The sequence below is a fragment of the Diadema setosum genome, chromosome 19, assembly GCF_964275005.1.
Source record: "Diadema setosum chromosome 19, eeDiaSeto1, whole genome shotgun sequence".
In the NCBI taxonomy this organism is placed as follows: domain Eukaryota; kingdom Metazoa; phylum Echinodermata; class Echinoidea; order Diadematoida; family Diadematidae; genus Diadema; species Diadema setosum.
In genome coordinates, this window is record NC_092703.1 from 17,192,900 (window position 1) to 17,214,870 (window position 21,971).

General features: G+C 39.1%; 1 protein-coding gene across 1 annotated transcript; it reads left to right on the plus strand.

Annotated features, from left to right (window-relative positions):
• The first annotated feature begins 97 nt into the window (after positions 1–97).
• On the plus strand, positions 98–21,428 carry LOC140242607 (arginyl-tRNA--protein transferase 1-like). Its single transcript, XM_072322359.1, has 9 exons — positions 98–244; positions 4,537–4,600; positions 5,056–5,516; positions 10,370–10,560; positions 15,231–15,359; positions 16,314–16,528; positions 17,625–17,724; positions 19,931–20,048; positions 20,674–21,428. The coding sequence occupies exons 1-9, from the start codon at positions 157–159 to the stop codon at positions 20,844–20,846; spliced, it is 1,539 nt and encodes a 512-aa protein (XP_072178460.1). The 5' UTR covers positions 98–156; the 3' UTR covers positions 20,847–21,428.
• The last annotated feature ends 543 nt before the right edge of the window (positions 21,429–21,971 follow it).

The following is a 21,971-nucleotide window of genomic DNA, read 5'->3' on the forward strand; positions in this document are numbered from 1 at the left end:
TATCACAATTTGCCAGCCAAATTCGTGCGGAGACGAAGAGCTGACGTCTGGGAATTTCCCGTGCTGACGCAGGAACAATTCTTCGACACCACTTCGTCACTACATGTTATCGTCCATTTTGTATTCCCTGATCCTGCAAAATAATTGCTGATAAACATGGAACACACCATCGTCGAATATCTTGCCGAAAACAACGGCTATAGATGTGGATATTGTGGGGCGTCCGATTCCAACTTCTCGCACGGTAAGAAATCGTTCAGTCCCACTAGTAAGATTTTGTGTGGGACTGTGATTGCTCACAAACCACTCATATGTTCACGTCACTCCTCCGCTCCAGGAAGTAGGCTGAGATCTAACGTTAGATCTATCATCTAGATCAAGTTATTTTAGAATGAATTGTCTTTTGAATTTTTATGTGCAAATATATAGTCGGTGATTTTTCCTTGTGCACAAATAAGGTAATAAATTTACTGAACATTCTTTTTCTAGTAGACTTCTAACTAGTATAAAGAACTCCCATGCATTTCTCATTCTAACGTTAGATTGATAAAGTTTACAATTAAATTTAACTCGTTAATGTTACATAGACAGTGACAAGAGCATTTTCCTTTGTTGATTTCATTGTCATTGACATTGTATTCACATTGTAATCTTTATCTAGTCTAAAGAATGTAAATGTTCAGAAATAGAATTAGTAGTTTAAATAGATTTATCTGGACGTAACTGTAACTAGTACCGCTACTAGTAGTTCTACTGTTTTCATGGTTTTAATTGCGAAAATGGTTTCACGTCCGATCCTGGATGCTTGATCAGCTCGTCTGACTTGGTGGTAGGAAGGCGTCGTTGCCAATCGGAGCAGACGCACTACTAACGTTATTGTTGGGAGTCAGTCGTCGAGGAATGCTCTGGATAACATTGACAGAGCTGTTCACCCAAGAGAGGTTGTGTCGCAGTCCCCCACCGTTATTAAGGGAGGGCTCCAGGCTTCCCAAAATCCACAAGGAGATACGAGATTGTGCCACTACCTATTGTGAGTAGGGTAACATCCCCAGTATTCGGTCACTTAAGCTTTTTTGCAATATTTTTCAAACTAAAATAATGCATACATACTGTACATCATATCTACAGCAATGTATGTGAAATACGTGTATATCAAATTTCTTTAATCTCAACTTTCATTTTGTTAAATATCTCACAGAATTGCACAAAATCCCGAAATATTTCAAGGCCCCAGAATACAGTCACCGCAACCAGTATTCGGTCACGCGATGTGCACATTCAAAGTTAATGCGTGTTCCAGGCAGCTGAAAAATGCGCGCGCGCTACCTTGTTGGTGCAAAATTGCATCGGGGACGTTGCGGCGACCGTTGGTGACCGAATACTGGGGCCTCGGCACTTGCATTCAGTCCTTGTACATTGAGACACTGTATCGGCACGAACGGAAATTTTGTTTTTCTTTTGCGTTTTTGAGGATACCATTACACTCCAAGCGAAAAATCCCGCAAGAGAACGGCGTATTTCTCGATTTTTAGCGCTTTTTCGGCGACCCATACTCTTAAAACTGGGCCTTATCCGCGCGCGCTCTTAAGAGTTCCTTTTGTACCCCCCCCCCCCATAAGATTGCGTACTTTGAGCTCTACCTAACTGTCTGAAAGAGGGCGACATTTTGATGGGGGTTGAGTAAAAATGGGACGTGGAATTTTTTGGGGGGTCATTACTAAAAGTTAAAAAAAACGTTGAAAAAATGTTTTCTCTCCTCTCACATGACTCCCTTATTCTCTCTTTTCCCTCTCTTTCCCCTTTCTTCTTCTGTCTCTCCATTTGACGATCGCCATCTCCAGTGGACTTCCTGCATGAACCTGTAATGATAAACATGACATAATTAGAAAGAAAACATTTTGCTGAAATTTACTGACTGGTCTGGGACTCGAACTCACTATCATGAGTATCAGAGCCCAGTGCATTCACGATCATGCTGCACGATGAGTTGCGAGGCAGAGGTAATTTGTGGCAAATATCCAATGCATCAACTGTACTATGCTCGTCGTAGATGGTGCTACTGGACTTTCTTCTGAGTCGGCTATTTTATTCGTCTGCCTTGTATTGCTTTGCATAATAGGTGCAGCCTCGACAATTGAAGTTTTACCCCAGTACAAACTGACCTCAAACTTCTTCTAGTTTTGACTGTTTTTCAGGCGATTGAAGAGCCATATGCATAAAATGAAAGCCATAGAACTGAAGGTTTATAGGTGGATAAGAGTCTATGTCACAGGGAATCACATAACCCAGGAGTCCGCGTCACCCTAGGACACCGCGGTCCACGTCACCCTAGGACACCGGGGTCTGCGTTACCCTAGGACACTGGGATTCACGTCACCCTAGGACACTGGGGTTCGCATCACCCTAGGACACCGGGGTCCGCGTCACCCTAGGACACCGAGGTCAACATTACCCTAACACTAACCCTAACCCTAACCCTAACCCTAACCCTAACCCTAGGACTCCGGGTCCGCGTCACCCTAGGACACCAAGGTCAACGTTACCCTAACACTAACCCTAATCCTAACCGTAGGACACCGGGGTCCACGTCACCTTAGGACTCTGGGATCAACGTTACCCTGACACAACCCTGACCCTAACCCTAATCATTAGCTCTAATGTTAAAGTAACCATTGAAATAACATTTTTACATCCTGACTGTCAACCTGTACATGGTCACGGCCGAGTTGTCTAATATTTGTGGCGAGTTGATATAAGGGCGAACTAGTTACCTTCAACCGAGCGACGTAGGTACGTGCAAAGCGTGCACACAATATACAGCAGTAGGCCAGGTGTCCATCCATCGCATTTCGCTAGCAATACGATCTGGTTTAACATCAGAATTCATCCTTTTTTTTTTTACAACTACTGTCCACCAGGCGATTAATTCAGGAGGAAATGACGTGGTATTATCGCTTAAACTTGATCACGACAACCAATTGGCTGTAAAGTGCGCACATAAGTTAGGATTAATCGCTAGCAGCATAATGTTGGTCCCACCTACGTGAAATTAAGTTTGTGAGTAAATTTTCACTATCATTACATTTTTGTAGGTTTTTATTAATTTCTGCCACTATTTCTACCTATATAGATAGATATAAATTTGTTTTGTGACTGAATATATTTTCTTCTTATTTTTTTTTCCGATTTTAAGGGGGGTACAAAAGGAACTCTTACCGAAAATAGGTGCCGATTCTGCACTTTTGACAGTAAAATTTGGGATTTTGGATGGATTTTTGGAGGGGGCCAAGGGAGTTTCCTGTTGTGAATGAATGTGCAAGTATGTGAATTGATGTGATTTGCGTGTGTTGTGACAGTTGAACTTACTGGCTGGTGACTACTGATAAGTGACCGAATACCGGTAGCTGACCGAATGCTGGTACCCTTACCCTAGCAACAGTGTCGCATAACAACCTGCCAAGTTCCTCACATCAATTCTCATCCTATCAGAGCGTAGCGTATTAAAGACCAGAGACTTCATTGAGAAGGTGCAGGAATTCAAGGTCAAAGATGATTAACATGTTATTTCCTGGATGTGTCTGCCCTTTTCACAAGCGTTCCGCCCTTTTGACAAGCATTCCGTCCGACAAGGGAAAAGAAACAGTTCGCATTTGCCTTGTTCAAGACTCTAGCCTTAACTCAAGAATCAAGCTTAATCCTGATCAAATATGTCAACTAATAGAACTCTGCTTATCCACAACCTATTTCACCTTTGATGGCACTTTTGCAAAAGGAAACATGGATATGCTATGGGCTCTCCCATATCGCCACTTCTTGCCAAATTTGTATGGAAGACTTCAAAGACAGGGCTTTGAGTTCATTCTCTGGCCAATTACCCTCTCATTGGTTTAGATATGTAGATGACACCCAGGTTAAGATCAAGACTGCAGAATTTGTAGAAGCCTTCCCTGCACACATTTGTAACTGTGACCGGTGTATCAAGTTCACGGTTCAGACAGCAAAAGACAAACAACTAGCATGCTAGATTGTCTCATCCCCATCAAAGACCATGGAATGCTTCTTTCCTTGTTCTACAGGAAAGGCACTCATACAGACCAATACCTCCTGTATACCTCCTGTTTGATTCACACCACCCTCTCATTCACAAATTGGGAGTGGTAAGAACACTCTTTCACAGGGCGTCCTACATTTCATCTACCGTACTGAGGAGGCAAAGGAGAAAGAACGGAAACATCTCCAGGAAGCACTTTGCATGTGTGGTTACCACAGATTACCACAGAGTATTGAAAAAGCTATCTATCCACACAAACATCAACATCAGGACAGCGAAACATGTCCAACAGAGCAGCGCCAGAGCATCATACATGTAGGTGTCTCAGTACCCTACCTCAGTTGACGCTGGATCCGCCACTGCAATTGATACATTGAATTTGGAAATGATCATTTTTTTACCTTGCTATGAAGAATATTGGCAGGAGATTCTTTGATTATTATATTAACAGGAATTGCTATTATGTATGCATCCTGATATTGCAGGTATGTGGGCCCATGCAATGACATGCCAGGACTACTTGGATTTGATTGACAGGGGCTGGAGAAGGTTAGTAAACCAATGTCCAATGATCCTCTTTACATTCAACTATCTTACAACTTGAATTGCTTTTTTTTCTGGGGGAGGGGGAGAGTTTGAGGAGGGGCTTTGATGTGATTTTTGCAGACTCTTGTAAGGCTTGAATAGCTGGGATGTACATGTACATGTAGTGAACTCACATATTTTCAGGATATTATTAGGAGGGTTTGTATAAATTTCAAGTCTGACCCGCTTTAACATGCAGTGTAGGTGTATTGATTTTGGTAATACTGCTGGCGATTTGTGGTAAAAGTCATATTAGATGCTGTACTACTCCTGATGTTGTCTTCCTGTAAGTTACAGTGCAGGGCTCAAAATGCATACAAGGTACATGGAGAACATTATGTGAAGTTCATGCAGTGCTCTTTTTGAAATACTTGTCAACGAATATTTTTGTCACAAACCTTTGATTTGTAAATGAACAGGAGTGGCAAGTATGTGTACAAGCCAACCATGGACAAGATGTGTTGCCCTCTGTATACCATCCGCTGCCATGCCCCTGCCTTCAAGATCTCAAAATCTCAGAAGAAAGTCCTCAAAAAGGCAACAAAATACTTTGCAACAGGGGAAAAGAGTGGAGGAGGGCAAGAAAAAGAGCAAGGGGATGGACCGCCGTCTGATGCTGCCAAACAGGGTGAGGACACCTCTACCCCCAGTCACCAGGAGCCCCCACCCCCCAGCAGACTCCCACAGATGTCTGGGGAAGAACTGGGGCGTGTAGAGGCAGGGAAGGTCAAGGTGACAGCAGGGTCTGGTGTCACTGAGATCAATGAGAGCCGAGTGCCACGCCCAGATGGGGATTCATCAATGGCTGGTGAGGCAGGGTTACCGGAGAGCCAGCAAGAGAAAACCTCAACAGGGTGTAAAAAGAAGCCAGTTAAACCAGGTACAGTGCATGTGGCCTTCACATTAACATTCCACTTTAACTTTGCATCAGGCAAAAAGCTTGAGTTATCATATCCATGTATCCAAAGACCAAGGTTTTATGTTGTGCCACCATCTCAACAATAGAGTTCTCCTGTTCTATACTATTCATTTGAATGACTTTGATCATGAAAGACTCAAGAAAATAATACAATATTGATGACACATAAAAATTCATGTTTAGCTTAAACTTAAGCCGATTGGTATAACAGTTTCTTCAAATTTTCTCGACATATTTGTAACTGAATACTAGTATGCTGGATACACAGGAAAACCAAGTGCACATGCATCATTTTCATTGATACAACAGTTGAAAAGACTTGGGGTAATGTAGATAAAAGGAATGGAGGCCAGGGAAAAAAACAAGTACCAACGAGATATGAAACTCGTCAGACTGACGAGTTAGGTGATACGCTTGGGGTTATCAGATGTCGGTCATCTGTGATCGACAAAGAAAAGAATGTGATATAGACACCTTGAAGTTATAATTGAGTTTGCATGCAAAACCGTTTCCCTAACCTCTCGGCCACGGGACATCCACGGAAATGGTAAGGCAAAAAAGAAATGTATAGATATTACAGGGAGAAAAGTCAATGCCCACTCAACCAACGTGGCCGCATGAACATGTATTGCATTGCTAGACGGAAATGCGGCCTTGTAACTACTGATGTCGCTATGCCATTTCTGGCAACTTGGGAAAAATACGTGCCGTAAACATAAAACCTATAATCGGCTGGTTTTGATACCTTGCCTTTAATCACAATTTTCAGTGTGATGACGTCATCAAAGTACAAAACAATGATGTGGTCTTGAAAGACAATTGTTCAAAGTACAACACCTTCGTCGTCGTCATTACATATTATGATCAGTTTGACAAAGTCAGCCTGCAAAATTTTGCAGCAGTCGAAGCAATATGGTCTCCAACACAAAAAAGAGGGATATGGTGTGTGTGTGTGTCTGTGTGTGTGTATAGGTGCGTTTATATACGAATGTGATTTCTACATGGACGATATATGTAATACAAAATTGAAGAAAAAAAAAGTAAAATAGCTAAGTAATTTGTTTCGTGATCTTGTGGGGTTCGAACCCGCACGTGTGCAACCTCACGTCTCTGAGACATCGCCTTTAACCACTCGGCCATACGTCTCGACGAGAAAAAAAAGAGGAACGTAAACTTATGTATGTGAAAGATGAATCAGAAATCGTTTTGTCCACATTCCATTCTCATTTTCAGTTTTAAACTGCAAAATTGTCAAACTAATAAGGAGATTTCAAAGAATAACATGCGTGATTACTGCAGCTTATTGTCTCAGTTACCACACACTTAAGTTACAGAGGAAATGGAGCAAAATCATCTGAGATAAAGGTGCTTAAACGTTGTCAAGTTAATGCACATAAAAAAAAAAAAATCACCTCCCATAGAGATAACACGTAAACTTGTCTGATTTTGAGTCTTTACCTTTAATAACAATTTGAAGTATGATGGTAAGTCTTCTTGAACCAAGAGTGTGGAACGCAAGCTTCTACGTGAAAGATGAATCATGACGATCACCCGTGACCGACACATCTTCAAAGGGATCAGTTATTAGAAGTGGAAGCCCTCGTGCCAAGCATATTATCTCAGCAATTCCAAAGCAATGATACCCTTACATTTATGCATACCATAATTTCCCTCTGAAATCAATGGTAGGTATATTCATGTACAATTGCTTGCCTTGTCCATAAACTTTGCTTTACAAACTTTCAGTGAAACGTGTCATAACATAATTCTGTAACTCCATTAGCAGGGATTGACTTCATAAAGAAAGATATATCAAATTGAACGCTTAGCGCGTATAACTAAGGGGGATTTTAGCCTGATGCTCTGTTCTTCACTGCTCAGATACCAACAACACTCATTACCTACGGCTACGTATAGAGAAACAGCCATGACGAAAATAAGTTATTCCTTTTCTTTGGCAGATAGACACACAACCCCTTTAAACCACACTATAATTGACATGGAGGGACATGAAAAAGTTCATTACTACTACTGAACAGTGATGCCTTCTACTCATGTGGCACAAGATACCTCTATAGCAACATAAAACCTGTCTACAACTCCGTTATTGCGTCAAACAATAACATCCTGGAATTTCAAAGAGATGAGCGAGACGCCATACACCTGGCCTAGAGTTAATTCATTCAGTTGCCATTCCTGCTCCAGTTGAGTTATGCAAATTATTTTCCGACCTGTCTTGTGACAATATAACAGGAACAAACGTAGAGAAAAGGAAAGGGAAAAGGAAAGGTGGCAAGCGGGGCACTGTACCAAGGGCAATTTAAACAATACGTATGATAAATGAAGCAAATCCAACCTAGAGCCTCCGACAAAAAAAAAGAGGAACTTGAGCGACTGTGTGTCGTGGGGTAGTATAATTGATAAGATAATACGATAAATGACATCGATCGGAATAAAGCTGAACTGCCAAAAGAAACACAAAGAAAGAGAGAGAAAAAAATGATAGCGTCCTGCGGGTCTCGAACATCTCGTCCTAAGGTAGTGCATAATGACCATGCAGCGCGCTAAGTGACTATAAAGCCACACGGCTGTACCGAAGATTGGATGTGAAATTTATCTTTAATCTTTTTTTATTTATATATATATATATATATATATATATATATATATATATATATATATATTTATCTTAAATATTTATACCATATACAACATGAAAAAGTTCATTACTACTACTAAACAGTGATGCTTTCCATTCATGTGGCACAAGATACCTCTATAACAACATATAACCTGTCTACAACTTCGTTATTGGGTCAAACAATAACAACCTGGAATTTCAAAGAGATGAGCGAGACGCCATACACCTGGACTAGAGTTAATCAATTCAGCTCCCATTCCTGCAAGTTATTTAAACATACATGTTCCTACCTATCCTGTTACAGTATAACAATAACCAATGAAGAGAAAAGGAAAGAGCAAACGAAAGGTGGCAAGCGGGACACTGTAACAAGGGGCAATTTACAACATTAAGTGTGACAAAATTAATGAAGCAAACCCAATCTCCAAACTCCAATACAAAACAAGGGAAATAGAGCAGCCGTGTTCACGGGTTACATACACTTGATAAAGTAATACGATAAATGACATCGGAGTAAAGCTGAACTGCCGAAAAAAAAGAGAAAAAAAAGAAAGAACGGATAAAAGTCCTGCGGGAGTCGAACCTCTCGTCTTCCGGTATGGCGTTATGAACAACCAGCGCGCTTACCGATTATGCCACATGGCTGTCCTGAAGATCGAGTGCGAAACTTAAATCTAAATACTATCGTGACAGTGTTGACTTGTGATGGCGCTATTCAACTTCCCACAAGTGGCAGCGTGGATTCGATCAATATACAGTTGCAAAGAAAAATTGGGAATCGTTCCGTACAGATTGCATTCTCATTTTCAGTTTTAAATTGCAAAATTGTCACCTGATGAGGAGATTTGAAAACATAAAATGCATGATTACTAAAGCTTGTTGTCTCAGCTACAACATATTTATGTTTCAGAGGAAATGGAGTAAAATCAGATGAGGTAAAGGTGCTTAAACGTTGTCAAGTCAATGCATGGTTTAAAAAAAAATCACCTCCCATAGACATAACACGTAAACTTGTCTGATTTTGAGTCTTTACCTTTAATCACAATTTCTAGTATGATGACGTCATCATATTTCAAAACCATCACATGGCCTTGAAAGGCAAATGTTCAAAGTGCAACATATCTGAATTTGGGGTAATATTGAGCTTAAACAACAGAGATACGAGCAAATGAATGTCAGAAACAGTACCTCAAAAAAATCAATTCCACTTTTTTGATTTAAAATGACGATATGATGACGTCATCGCGTATTCCTGGCAATACTGATACTTGGAATGTTACTTACAATTCATATACTTTTGTAATATGCAATAGAAATATAGGGTCAACGGACGATTTAAAGAGCTATGGCGAAATAAACAAAGACATGTTTTTTCACTATATTTGCAGAAAGACGCGCACGCGGAATTTCAACTTTGACGCCAGTGCATGCCTTTGTTATAGGTCGTAATCGATCGGAAATCAATGGATATTATTACTCAAAGTATCAGGAATCCAAATCAGTCAAAAAAATTGCATTTTCATGTTGCTTACGGGCTCTGCGCGCGAAATTGCGCGGACGGACGCGCACGCGAGAAAATGTTTGAAACGCTTAAAATTGTCTGAAACTTCGAGATTTCCCATTGGGAAGTCGTTTTGAGCCTTTTAAAATTTTGACGCGCGCTTACGCGCGCGTAATGATGACCTGTGTAACTAGCGTTAAAAAGTAAGATAGAGCGTGACCTGAACTTCATGTCCACCGAAAATGATACAGAAATGACATCTAGTTATGAAGTTATGATCGATCATGTGACAAGGTCCGAAAATCACAAAATGGCGCCTAGATGACGTCACAGATATGTAACTGTCATGAAAACCATATTGTGGCTAGATTTTGTCATGAGACATGTTGACTGAAAATGTCATGTTATTTCGTAATGTCATTCTTGAGATATTGACGACACAAAATTGTCCAGAAAGAAAGAAGAATAAAAAAAAATAAAGAGAGATTTTGACAATCACAATAGGTGATACGCTGATAGCGTATCACCTAACAAAAGGAATAAAGGCAAGCAATGAAATCCATTTGTTCAAGATATCTTTAAATCAGCCCATGTTGCAGAATGTGCCTAGAAAGTTCACATTTTACAGCATGCCTTCAATTTTTTCACTCCTGTGCACACTGATTAATGCAGGCTTAGGTGCAGATCCAACAAAGCCACAGTGCAAGAAAGCCAAGTTAAGGCGTTTAGAGAAGAAGCAGCAAAAACTAGCTAAGGGACTGGAACAGGCAGACAACCAGAGCAAAGCAGTTGAAGGCCCTAAAACCCTGGAAGAACTTATTATGGACATGCCATCAAATCAACCTTCAAAGCATAAACTGGAGGTAAGTCATATGATCTTAATTGCCATATATACTGACATGTTGAAACTACAACAGCTACACACTACACACAATCTTGCTGACTCCGTTGGTTGGGATGTAGTACCAACTTTTCATTTCAATCCCATAAGAGTTTTCATGAGATATTTCATATTATAATGCTGGTTAACAGGTGTTGATTTTACTGAGATGATCAGCATGCTCAATTTTTTTTTTCTTATTTGTTTAAAGGACAAGTCCACCTTTATAGACATGTTGGTTGAGTGAATGAAGCAATATTACTAGAACACATCAGTGAGAGTTTGAGGAAAATGGAACAATCCGTTCAAAAGTTATGAATTTTTGAAGTTTCTGCTCAGTCACGGCTGGATGAAAAGACTACTATAGCTTGTGATGTCACATGAGTACAACGATATAAAAAAAGAATAAAGAAAATTCAACATAATTCCATTTTTCTCGCATAACAAAAGAACGCTCGACTTCTCTCTTTCAGAAGGCATGGGGAATAATATTACCCTTAACATACAGCAGTATCAAGTCGAAGAAATGTGCACTTTATTCAAAAAGTAAAGTTTTGTGAAATTCTCTTTTTATTTTCCTTATATCGTTGTATGCATGTGACATCATACACTGTAGTAGTCTTCTCATCCAGCAGTGACTGCGCAGATACTTAAAAAATTCATAACTTTTTAATGGATTGTCCGATTTTCCTCAAACTTTCACTGATGTGTTCTATTAATATTGCTGCATTCTCTCAATCCTTATGTATATGAAGGTGAACTTGTCCTTTAATGCTCTAGCTAAAATGATGGTGTCCCTGTTAAATTGGTACTTATGTAGGTCAAATTTTGAAAAACTGTAACTTGCACAGTAACCGCCCAGCTCAAAATCCACAAAAAGTAGCAGATGAGAATTCTCTGTAATGGACAAAAATGTGTCATTTGGGTTGACCGACTCAAATTTTTTATGTTTGTCTTGCCATTGGGAGAGTAATCTTTTCTCTACATACTAACAAAATTAAGATATTTGAGTTTTTCAGGACCACAATTTTTTAGTCTGGCGCTACTTTCACTGGGACATAGAACATGTTTTCATTGAAACTTGTGCACAGCATGCCTGAATTACCTTTTTCTTTAAATCCTCATTTCTCCTATTTCTATGAAACTGCACCTCCTTATTCTCTTTCTTATTTCAATCATATTTTGAATGTGTTAGGATGGTCCAATTTTGACAAGTGATACCTTTGTAAAAATTTATGGGTACTCTTTTAGACTGTGTAGAAAAGTGAAAATTCTTTTTGGCCTGCTCTTTTGACAGTCACATATGGATTACCAATAAGTGGGTGCATATGGTTGAAATATCTAGACATCCAGGAAAGTACATTTTTAAGTATGTGTCAAAAAAGTCCAGAGTATGCCTTTAACATGTGTCTGCAGCAACTGTGTACACCATAATTTTGCAATATCTCAACCCTCTTCAGAATTCTTTGGTGACAGACATGACAAAGGATAAGATGGTGTGAGATAAGAGATGATGCAAGATTTGATGTTTCAGAGTCCAGTTCTAAGAATTTGGAAGTCTCTCAATCCTTCGTGAAGTCTTTTTAAGTTTGTCTCTTTCCATGAAAGATCAATCTAGTAAGATCCAGCCCAATGTCAGATGAATTCAGGCGGACATTTGAAGAGAGTTATGCTGTGTACAAGAAATACCAGATGGCCATACACAAAGACCCGGAAACCAAGTGCACTGTAAAACAGGTATATGGCAGTATAGCTAGCTGTGTTACTGGTTTCTTCTCAGTGTCTCTAGCTGATGAATATTTTTTTTTTTCATCCCTTTCTTTCCTTTTTTTTAAGGCAATGTTATATTTTCCTTTAAGTTCTTTTTATGTGTACCATTTATTTGAGTGTATTGTTGTAAGAAAAAAGAATTGAACTTCAAAGTCATCTTGTGCCCCTCTCAATTCTGTAAAGTGATCATTTGAGTACAGATAGATAAGGCATTATCATTTATAGCTTTAGTGACGAGCATTTTCTACTGAACAGTTATGGTTTGAGCAAGCTATTTTCACTATGCAAATTTTTACAACATCTCACATAATTTCACACATTTAAGTGCTTCACTTTTCACTGTTATTGAGAACTTCTATGTTTAATGCTTAAATGTTTCTGTGGGCATATTATTGCAATGACATAAATTTGTAGAATGTGTGTCTGTGTTGTGTTGGGAATAATGACTCTAAAGTTCAAGGTAAAGACTTGTAACTCAGTGTTTGTGTGGGTTTTGAGCTGCGTTTGAGTGGTGTTTGTGAAGCTTTGCTTCTGAGAGAGTCAAAATGGCATTCTGAGAGACTATGTTCTCTTTATGAGCCATAACTAAACTCCCTATATCAGAACAATCCACACACTTGTCTTTTTTGTAGGGCATCTGACAGATATCAACAATTTAGAATCATTTGTTGTCAATTTCCTCAATAATGTTGTAATGACAGTTGGGCCATGTTTGAGCACCCAAAAGTGAACTTATGCAAACTGATCCAATGCCTACCATACCATACTATGCCAGATTTGGAGCGTTCAAGCACTCTGTGGGGAAGGCATACCTCATGGGTTACTTTTAGTGGGAGTCAGACGTAATATGTAGCAACAGGGTCATTCACCTGGCGCTGTGCCTTGGTGTCCCAAACAAAGAAATGGACCCTGCATTATTACATATGTGCACATTAGGCACATTCTTCTCATACCAACTTCTGGTTCGGTTATGGTAGGAGCACATTGATAGTGGTGGTATACTTTTAGCTCGGTATAGTAGGGTTATGGTACACTTTAGGAGCGTTTGAGTGCTCCTCTGGTTCAGGTAATGCATGGTACCCTTTAGGAGAGCACTTGAAAGCACCCTATGATGCATGGATGGCATGAAGTGGTGTTTGATAATCATACATGTGTGCGGTAAAGCTTTGTATTCATTGTGTCACATTGATGGGACTTTGATGGTCTGTGTAGGTGATACATGAAAACATGTTGTGTTGTATTCAGTGGATGTTAGGAATCGTGGCTAGAAATGTGTTTAGGTTGCCTGTGGCTCTCCTCTCCTCCTAAATGCTACTTTAAAAGAACGCACACACACACACACACACACACACACAGATTATTGTGTGGAACAACACTGGTGAAATAAGAGCAAAGGACCAGTGAATGGAGTGAAATACTCTTCGCGTTGCCAAGTCCATCTTCAGACAAAAATACAAATACATCTCGAGACTGTTCACGGTATTACTGAGGCAGATGCACTATTGCTAATCAGACATTGTAACAGTTCTTTCATAGATTGATCGTAAATAGGCAGATAAGGTGAATTTTCTTGACCTTGTTTGGCATGTAGTTACATAGGTATGATTTCATGTAGAATTGTCTGCTCAAGCAAAGTATGATACAGTGCACTTCCATTATCATGAACATGGTTATTACAAAATTCTCATTACAAAGAAGTAACATTTTAGGTTCCAAAATAATCATATTCATAGCTCTTTTGATATAATGAAAGAAAATTGCTGGTTCAGAGGGCTTCATTATAACTGGAGTCGCCTGTATTTCATAAGTATTAACGCATACAATTCGCACATGTAGTTGGATTCGTGGTTTACAAACCTCTTGTTGAACATATCACTTGAAATCAGAGATGATGACCTCCAACTTTACTCCTAACATTCTGTGAAGGAAATAAAGTCACAGCTTGGTGCAAACTTACAGCGCGTATATTGCTACACTGTTCAACACTCATATTTTCAAAATTTCGTGTGGCAGTGCAGGATTTCATTGCACGGGGAGAGTAGGGTCAAGATAAGTATGTCAGTATTTGTATCAGTCCTCTGTAGTACTTGACATGGCATGATATATAAATATAATACCTGATCATAGTCATAAAAATACTGATAGCGCCTGTAGTTCATGCACTAAGATTGTAAAAACTTGTCTGAGGTACATTGTGAAGGACATGAGAACAAAATAGAATAGGCATTAGAAAACCACAGAATTGTGTTCGATTTCAGTTGTATGTACAGTAAGCCTTCAGAAATGTATCAAAATGAGTGACATCACAGGGTCATTGCCATACAGCTACATGTAGATCAAGGTACCTATTAAATTGTATTTGACTTCAGTGTATGATGGCTGAATGGTTTCAGGTGTCATATAATAATTATTTGCCTGATTCACCACATTCATGGAAAATTTGATTTTCCATGGAATATACAAATTCATCTATCTTTAAACCTCTACAGCAAAATATTCTTATCCCTTGCAGTAAATATCATGTTCCTGCGTGCATACATGTAATCCATTTCGCAGAGAAGAAACCAGTAATGCAAACTGTCCTGCCATACAAAACCTGTATCCTGCTACCTCTTCTGTTACATTTCTGTTTTGGTAACTTATATCACAGAGTGTATACCCAATATACAAATGAATACACTCATGAAGATACTAAACTTATGGGTTGAATCTCAAGATGTGGATCAAATCTCCATGCAAAAGGTGTGATGGGATTCTATTATCATCTCCATTATTTGCCATGATCAAAATTTTCTGCCAGCATTTTTCAACTTACTTGTTTGAGTGATATACTACAAGTCAATATCTTCCCAGTTGGCCTGACCTTTGTCCTCTGACCTGTAGGTCAGATTGATCCGGACAAATCCACCCAGTCGTGAATACTTTGCCACGGAGGAGGAGAGCCACAGGGTGTATGTCAAATATCAGACCTATGTCCACAATGACCCCCTGGAGGAATGCGCCTTGCAAGATGTGAGTTAAATGAGCCATCAGTGTCATACAGTATGCCCCCCAAAATTACGATCAGATTTTTGCATTGATAACTTTCAATATGATTTAACTATCTAAATGCTAATTCAGGGTCTTAAAATATAACATCTTAGCTATATTATGCGGAAAACCCCATTCAATTTGGTCGAGTGGTTTCACAGATATATTGTAATGCTTGTCATGGGTCTGATTCTTCCAAGTTAGGCACTTGGATGCTCTTGGAACTGCATAATGTGTGAACACAATGGACAGAACATGGAGGGAGGGATTCCTGACATGTTATACAAAACTCCTAATTTCTCTGTGACTACTGAAGCTAATTGGATGGGGTTTTCTGTAAGATGTGTGTAATAAGTTATAGTTTCATACCCTGAAGTTGTATTTGGATTGATTCACTATTTTTAAAGTTATCATTGTGGAGGGTGCCGTTGTAATTTTTTTTTGGACATACGGTATAGCGTTTATTACCTGTAATGGGAGTGAGAGAAAGATACAGTTTAATGGAGAAAGAGTGTATGTATGTGTATGTGTGTGTGTGTTTGTGTGTCAGTGTGTGAAGTGATTGTAAAGTTGATCAGCTTGATTTTTTACGTTCATGGAATCAAATCATTGTTTGGTTGCCTGTAAAGGTGCAGAATTACTCCTTGCTGAATGAACTTGCTGTAGCTACCCTATCTCAGCAATGTGATTAAGCATTGAAATTATTTGTGTATGTAGAGCTTCTAAACTCACGTAGACAACACACAGGCAAGGACATCAAAATTTCATTTCTTATATTCAAGCATTAAATGTAATGCGTTCCGTGAGGAAAAGTCACTATCCTCACATTCTGGGTGGAAGTAGCATTGGATGCCTCATTGAGACAGTGACAATCAATCTACATAATGCCATTATATCATCCAGTGTATCCACTCATTTTTTGCCTCCCTCTGTTAGTACAAGCGATTCCTGGTAGACTCCCCACTGCTGGAGTACCATTCAGAAGAGACCCCAGAGTGTGGCTACGGATCTTTCCATCAGCACTACGTCCTGGATGGCAAGATCATTGCTGTTGGCGTTGTTGACATCCTGCCCACTTGCCTCTCATCAGTGTACTTCTACTATGACCCAGACTACCGGTTCCTCACCCTTGGTACCTTCTCTGCCCTCAGGTACATTCCAACTTTCAGTGTCCTCTCACCAGCGGTGCAACTGCACCATCCATAGACACATAATATGTATGTGGACTACCATTCTTTGTGGTGCATAAAGTTGAGAAACCAACATAGACAAGGCAACTAAAATGTGTGGCTTCAGTTGCCCGGTACTTTTATTCATTTTAGCCCAAATGGAACAACTTTGTGGTCTATGCCTCACTTCATTTTGAGTGCCTTGTACAAAATAGGTATGTGAAGTTAAAAATACAAGGAGTGACTGTGAAATAGGGCAGCAGCCATTTTTGGCAGCAACCTACAAGCTCCATGAAATTTTATATGTAAATGACAATGTAGACGGGAAGAGCAGAATCATGCCCAGTTCTAGAGCAAATTTAGTCACTAATCATGTAACATACAAATGCAGATGTGTGAATGATATGACCATAGCCTAATACATCTTGGTGCAATCCTTTAAGAGTGATCTTAATACCCTCCAGCAAAAATCATGAGCAACCTCTTTCTTGCTTTCAAAAATTCAATAAAAGACTGCTTGATGTGTTTATACTAAGCCATGTATCTAGATTAGCGCATTTTGGAATCCCATTAGGTCCCAATTGCAATATCATTATACCTCTCTGTGTCATTTTTTCACATTGGATCATTGTGAACATTTCCTCCAATTGATTATACAGACTGGTAGATGAGTCTATGCCATTTGCATTGCGTGCGTACACAGTGTTGAAATATAATTCTCAATATGCATTAATACAACATATCATTGCAACATCATTAGCATTGATATTTTCATTAAAGCCTTCAGGCTTATTTGTCCCAATACCAATAATCCTTCTTCAACTTCCTAATTTTAGCACTTGGATCCAGCGAGCTTTGACTATTTTCTTTCAATTCAGCTTGCCAACATAATGCGATAAACATACTCACTTGTGAGAAAATAAAATTTTACTTTCTCACTCAATAACCACATGTTTTGCTTTGTGCCTATTTTATGTAGTTTTCTGAAACATGCATGAATTCCAGATTTCTTCATCTCAGAATAAAACACTTTCTTTGTCAAATTTCTTTGTGTCCCTCATCACCATGTGACTTCCAGGGAAATAGCTTTCACAAGACTTCTACAGGTTACAGCACCTTCCATAGAGTACTACTACATGGGTTTCTATGTTCACTCCTGCCGAAAAATGAGATACAAGGTAAGACATTGTTAATTCATCAAAACTATTAGGAGGGGAATGCATTGAATTACCTCATTTACTACATTGTATGAGATCTGGCTCCCAGTAGACTCTGTACAGCACCAACCAGTTTCCCTTGTGATTAAGATACCACTTCTAGGAAGAAATGAAAGATCATGACTGTGATCTTGGTATACCATGTATTTCACAATGCATCACTTTATATTTCCTCTCGTTTGCATATCAAATGGGTTGTGCATTTGATGGGGGGGGGGGGGAAATCTTCCTGTGTGTAATTCTGTACGATATATACATGAAATACAGCATCTTCATGGTGCAATGTGCAGATGAATTGTGGACATTTTCAATCTAGACACCTAGTAGCAAGGAGTGCATCCCTGAACTGGAGACAGTGCACAGATTGAAAATAAAAGTAGAGTTATGACAGTGCCCAGAGTCAATCTGTTCTTTGCTGTGTGCAATCAACAATCAATTCGAAATCTGTTTGTTGTTGTTGTTTTTGTTGTTTTTCCACCTCTTTTTATATCTTGCAAATTCTGTGCTCTGGTACCAACAACACGTGTATTCAAAGCAAGACATATGTTCTTGGCACCTCATTGAAATCCAAAGTTTCAACAATTTTATGTAAGCTTGAAATGACCCTGAATCTCTGAGAGATTTTTTTTTCCCCTAAATTCAAGAGATATGAACCTTCATTTAATTATTTTGAAATAGAAAGTCATTAATCAGTGGTTTTGTGTTATGCTCATTAAAGTGTTAGTTTAGCCCCTGTCTGTGTAAGTTTTATGTCATGTTGCCACTCTAGAGCGTGTGAAAGGTTTCACTTTCTGAGTAAAAATTTCGGGAGGTATGTTGTCAAAGTTTTAGATTTTCTTTGTGCTTCTACTTTATGTTTGTTTTGAAGGAAATCGACCCTTTGAGTAACTGGTCGTAAAAACTAGCTCTCCTCATCAACACTTAATGTCAGGTCCTCTGTGCAGTTAATTGTGTGACTGAATCTAAATCATTCAAAGATGAATAGGAGTTTTGGGGAAGGGAAATTGCAAATATGTGGGTCATAAAATCATGATAGCATAGGCCATAGTTGTGATGATGCAGCAAAATCTGAATCCATTGCAATATTCCACTAAAATCATCAGTGCTTAAACAAACAAAAAATCCATTGCAGGTTAATCAGCAAAGGAAATTAAAGTTGAGAGCATGTAAGTCTGTGTTTTATTTCAACTGACCTACCCACTGAAATTTGCAATGGTGTACAGTGCCATCTGACAGTGTTTTGATTATTTTGTTATCTTAGGCTTAAAATTGTTATTTCAGAGCAGGAGAAATGTCACTGTCACAGCAAGCCTTTCCCTTTAATGTAGAGTCAACATGGTCTTTCCTGGTCATGTGTGCACCATTTCAGATTGATTAGATAGGAATTTCCCTTAAAGTCTTAAAGATGAATGGCATGATTGTCGCCACCACCCAAAAAATATGGAAACAGCAGCAGCTGTCAAAGCAAACGTGCAAAATAAAACCACAGATTTCTTTGAACGGTATAACCACATTCTTTTTTTACGAGATGAAACAACATACTTGCGTAATTTCCAATAGAAACCTATGTCAGCAAAACTCTAAAGAGTGAAGTGAGGTTCATGCAAGAAACTTCATTGGTCATTAGTTCTTTCACTTTAGTTTACAGAAGAAATAGCCCCCCCCCCCCCCAAAAAAAAAAAAAAAAAAAAAGTAGAAAAGTCGCGGAAATGACGCTTAGATGTTATAGTGTGTGTACAGTTATGTATCTTTTTTACCCCTGAGATTTTTTGTTTGGAAAAAAAAAATTTAAATGCACCATAATTGCATTTGTGTCTATTTTAGTTAATGCTGATTTATTCTGAATGGGAAATGTAATCTTTCAGGACATTCATTCTATAGGTATTGATTTTCTTGATATCAATAAACGCCAAGCTCCATGCTGGTCTGTGCTGCTCATTACATGCCATGATATGAAAAATAACCTAACACATCATATGTCCAACTCACTGGCTGTCAATTGATGTTTTGTTCTAGTTTTAAAGGTCATATTTTTTTTTATTAATGCTGTATCAGCACCATCACATGCTAAAGTAAATAATTCAACATTTAGATAAGTCAATAGAATCTTGCCTCTCGTTCTGTTTCCTCTTAATCCATGTCTGTTCTTTAACTCCTCAACCTGAAGGGTCAGTACTACCCCTCTTACCTTTTGTGCCCCGAGGGGTACACCTGGCACCCCATGGAGGAATGCAGACCCCTTCTGGATGCCAACAAGTACTCCCGCTTTAGCCCCCCAACCACAGGTAGGTCTATGCTCTACATTGCAAAGTGCAGGGTTTTTCAGCATCTTACAAAAAACAGCTTCCAAAATCTGCTTCCAAATCAAGCTGTCATAGATACAGCTGAAACATTTTATGCCCCTATGCTTCAGCTGTCAGTATGGAAACATCCATGGGTTTATCCTAGCCATAAAGGAATCATAATAGCAGCAAATGTCAACTGTTAAAGTAGACTAATCTTATATCAAAAGTGATATGAAGTGATTAAATGCAATAACTTGCACAATACCTATCAAAGATGCCTTCTTTGTATGTCTTGCCATTACTGAGACGCCTGCACAAACCCTGTGTTGTATAGTTCATGAAGCTTGGCATTATAATGCGTTGCTCATATTAGTTTTTCTTGACTCAATGACAACTGATGAACATTTCAGTTTCTTGTATTCATGTGGTTATTGGGGGAATGGAAATAGCCTAGAACATACCTACTCAAAGGCATTGATGTTAACTGTATCATTCCAATGAAGTTTTCTAGCTGTTTTCATTCCTCACAGGGTTAGAAAAATCAGTTGAGATTTCAACGCTGTGATATTTTACTTACCAGATGCAAGAAGTAATTTGATATCTAAATCAATATTTATCTTTGCAGTTGATGTACCATATTCGCTGAGAGACATCCTGGTCTTGCACAAGCATGTAGCTATGACATACAACGTTTACAAGCAGTACCGTCCCAACGCCAAGGACTCCGATGAAGTGGAGGAGTATGCACGGCTTGCTGGAAAGAAATGTGTAGAGAGGATGCTTTTATACAGACACTGAGAGGCTGGTAGCCATGGTAACAGAGAGGGATTGTGCATATGCTCCCCTAATACGCAGAATTTCATCCTGTGAGACTTAGTATAAGGTTTATTGTTTTACATCAGTCATATCAAAATTGTTACAATATAACAGAGATATCAGAGAACCTGCTGGACAGCTGAGTATTGATAACTGTGTGTAGACTTTGTCCATCACTCTGATATTATTCCTCTCCCACACACACTGTCAACTTCTTCATACTGGGTTTCTTTTTCCTTTCTGATGTCAGGTGCACATTCCACTGTAGTGTGTGTATGTAAAGAGGGCAGATGGCTACTTCAGTGCAAACTACTTCCTAGTTTATCACTAGCTTTAATAGCAGTTCTTTCTAGTGCATGCATCTACTGCCTTTGCTCAAAGTTGTCACCTCCGTGCAATATGACTCCTTATGAGAACACTTTTTTTTTATGTTATGAAATTACTGTGTATGATCTTCATGTTCAAAGTTTTTGTGAACCCAAAAGTAGCCCAAAGCTTGATCACATTTCATTACAGAGCTTCTTGTCTGATATTTTGCACCCATTTGCGTACACATGATATCCAGAACATTTATCAGAATGACATACTGTCATCAATGGCTTTGTTCCAGAAGAAGAATGAAGTTCTGACATCCACTTACTTGGAAAAAAAAAAAGATTGTTGCCCAATCACTCCAGTATATTTCTGCTATCTTGGACCTCAAGCTGATAATATATTAAGTGAAACACAAGGTTGCTCCCTTCCTCAGTTGCACCATCATACATAGCTTCTGGAGAGCTTGTACTCTGACTTTCCAACATGCTGCTCCACAAGAGAAAAATATGCTCTATGTCGGAGCAGTCTTGGATGCAGGGATATAAGTTACCAAAACTTAACCATGGAAAGAGTGTGTGAATAGAGAGGTCACCATCGGAAATGGCCAACTTCTACTTCAAATGACAATAATGAGGCAGAAGTGCCAGAGTATTGTATCGATAGTCACGTTAGCGGGGACAATGTGGCATAGTGGAAAAGACTATTGACTATCAATCGGAGGACCCGAGTTTGATTACCGTCTGTGCTTTACGTCCTTGGACAAGATTTTTTTTACCCACCACGTCCCTCGCC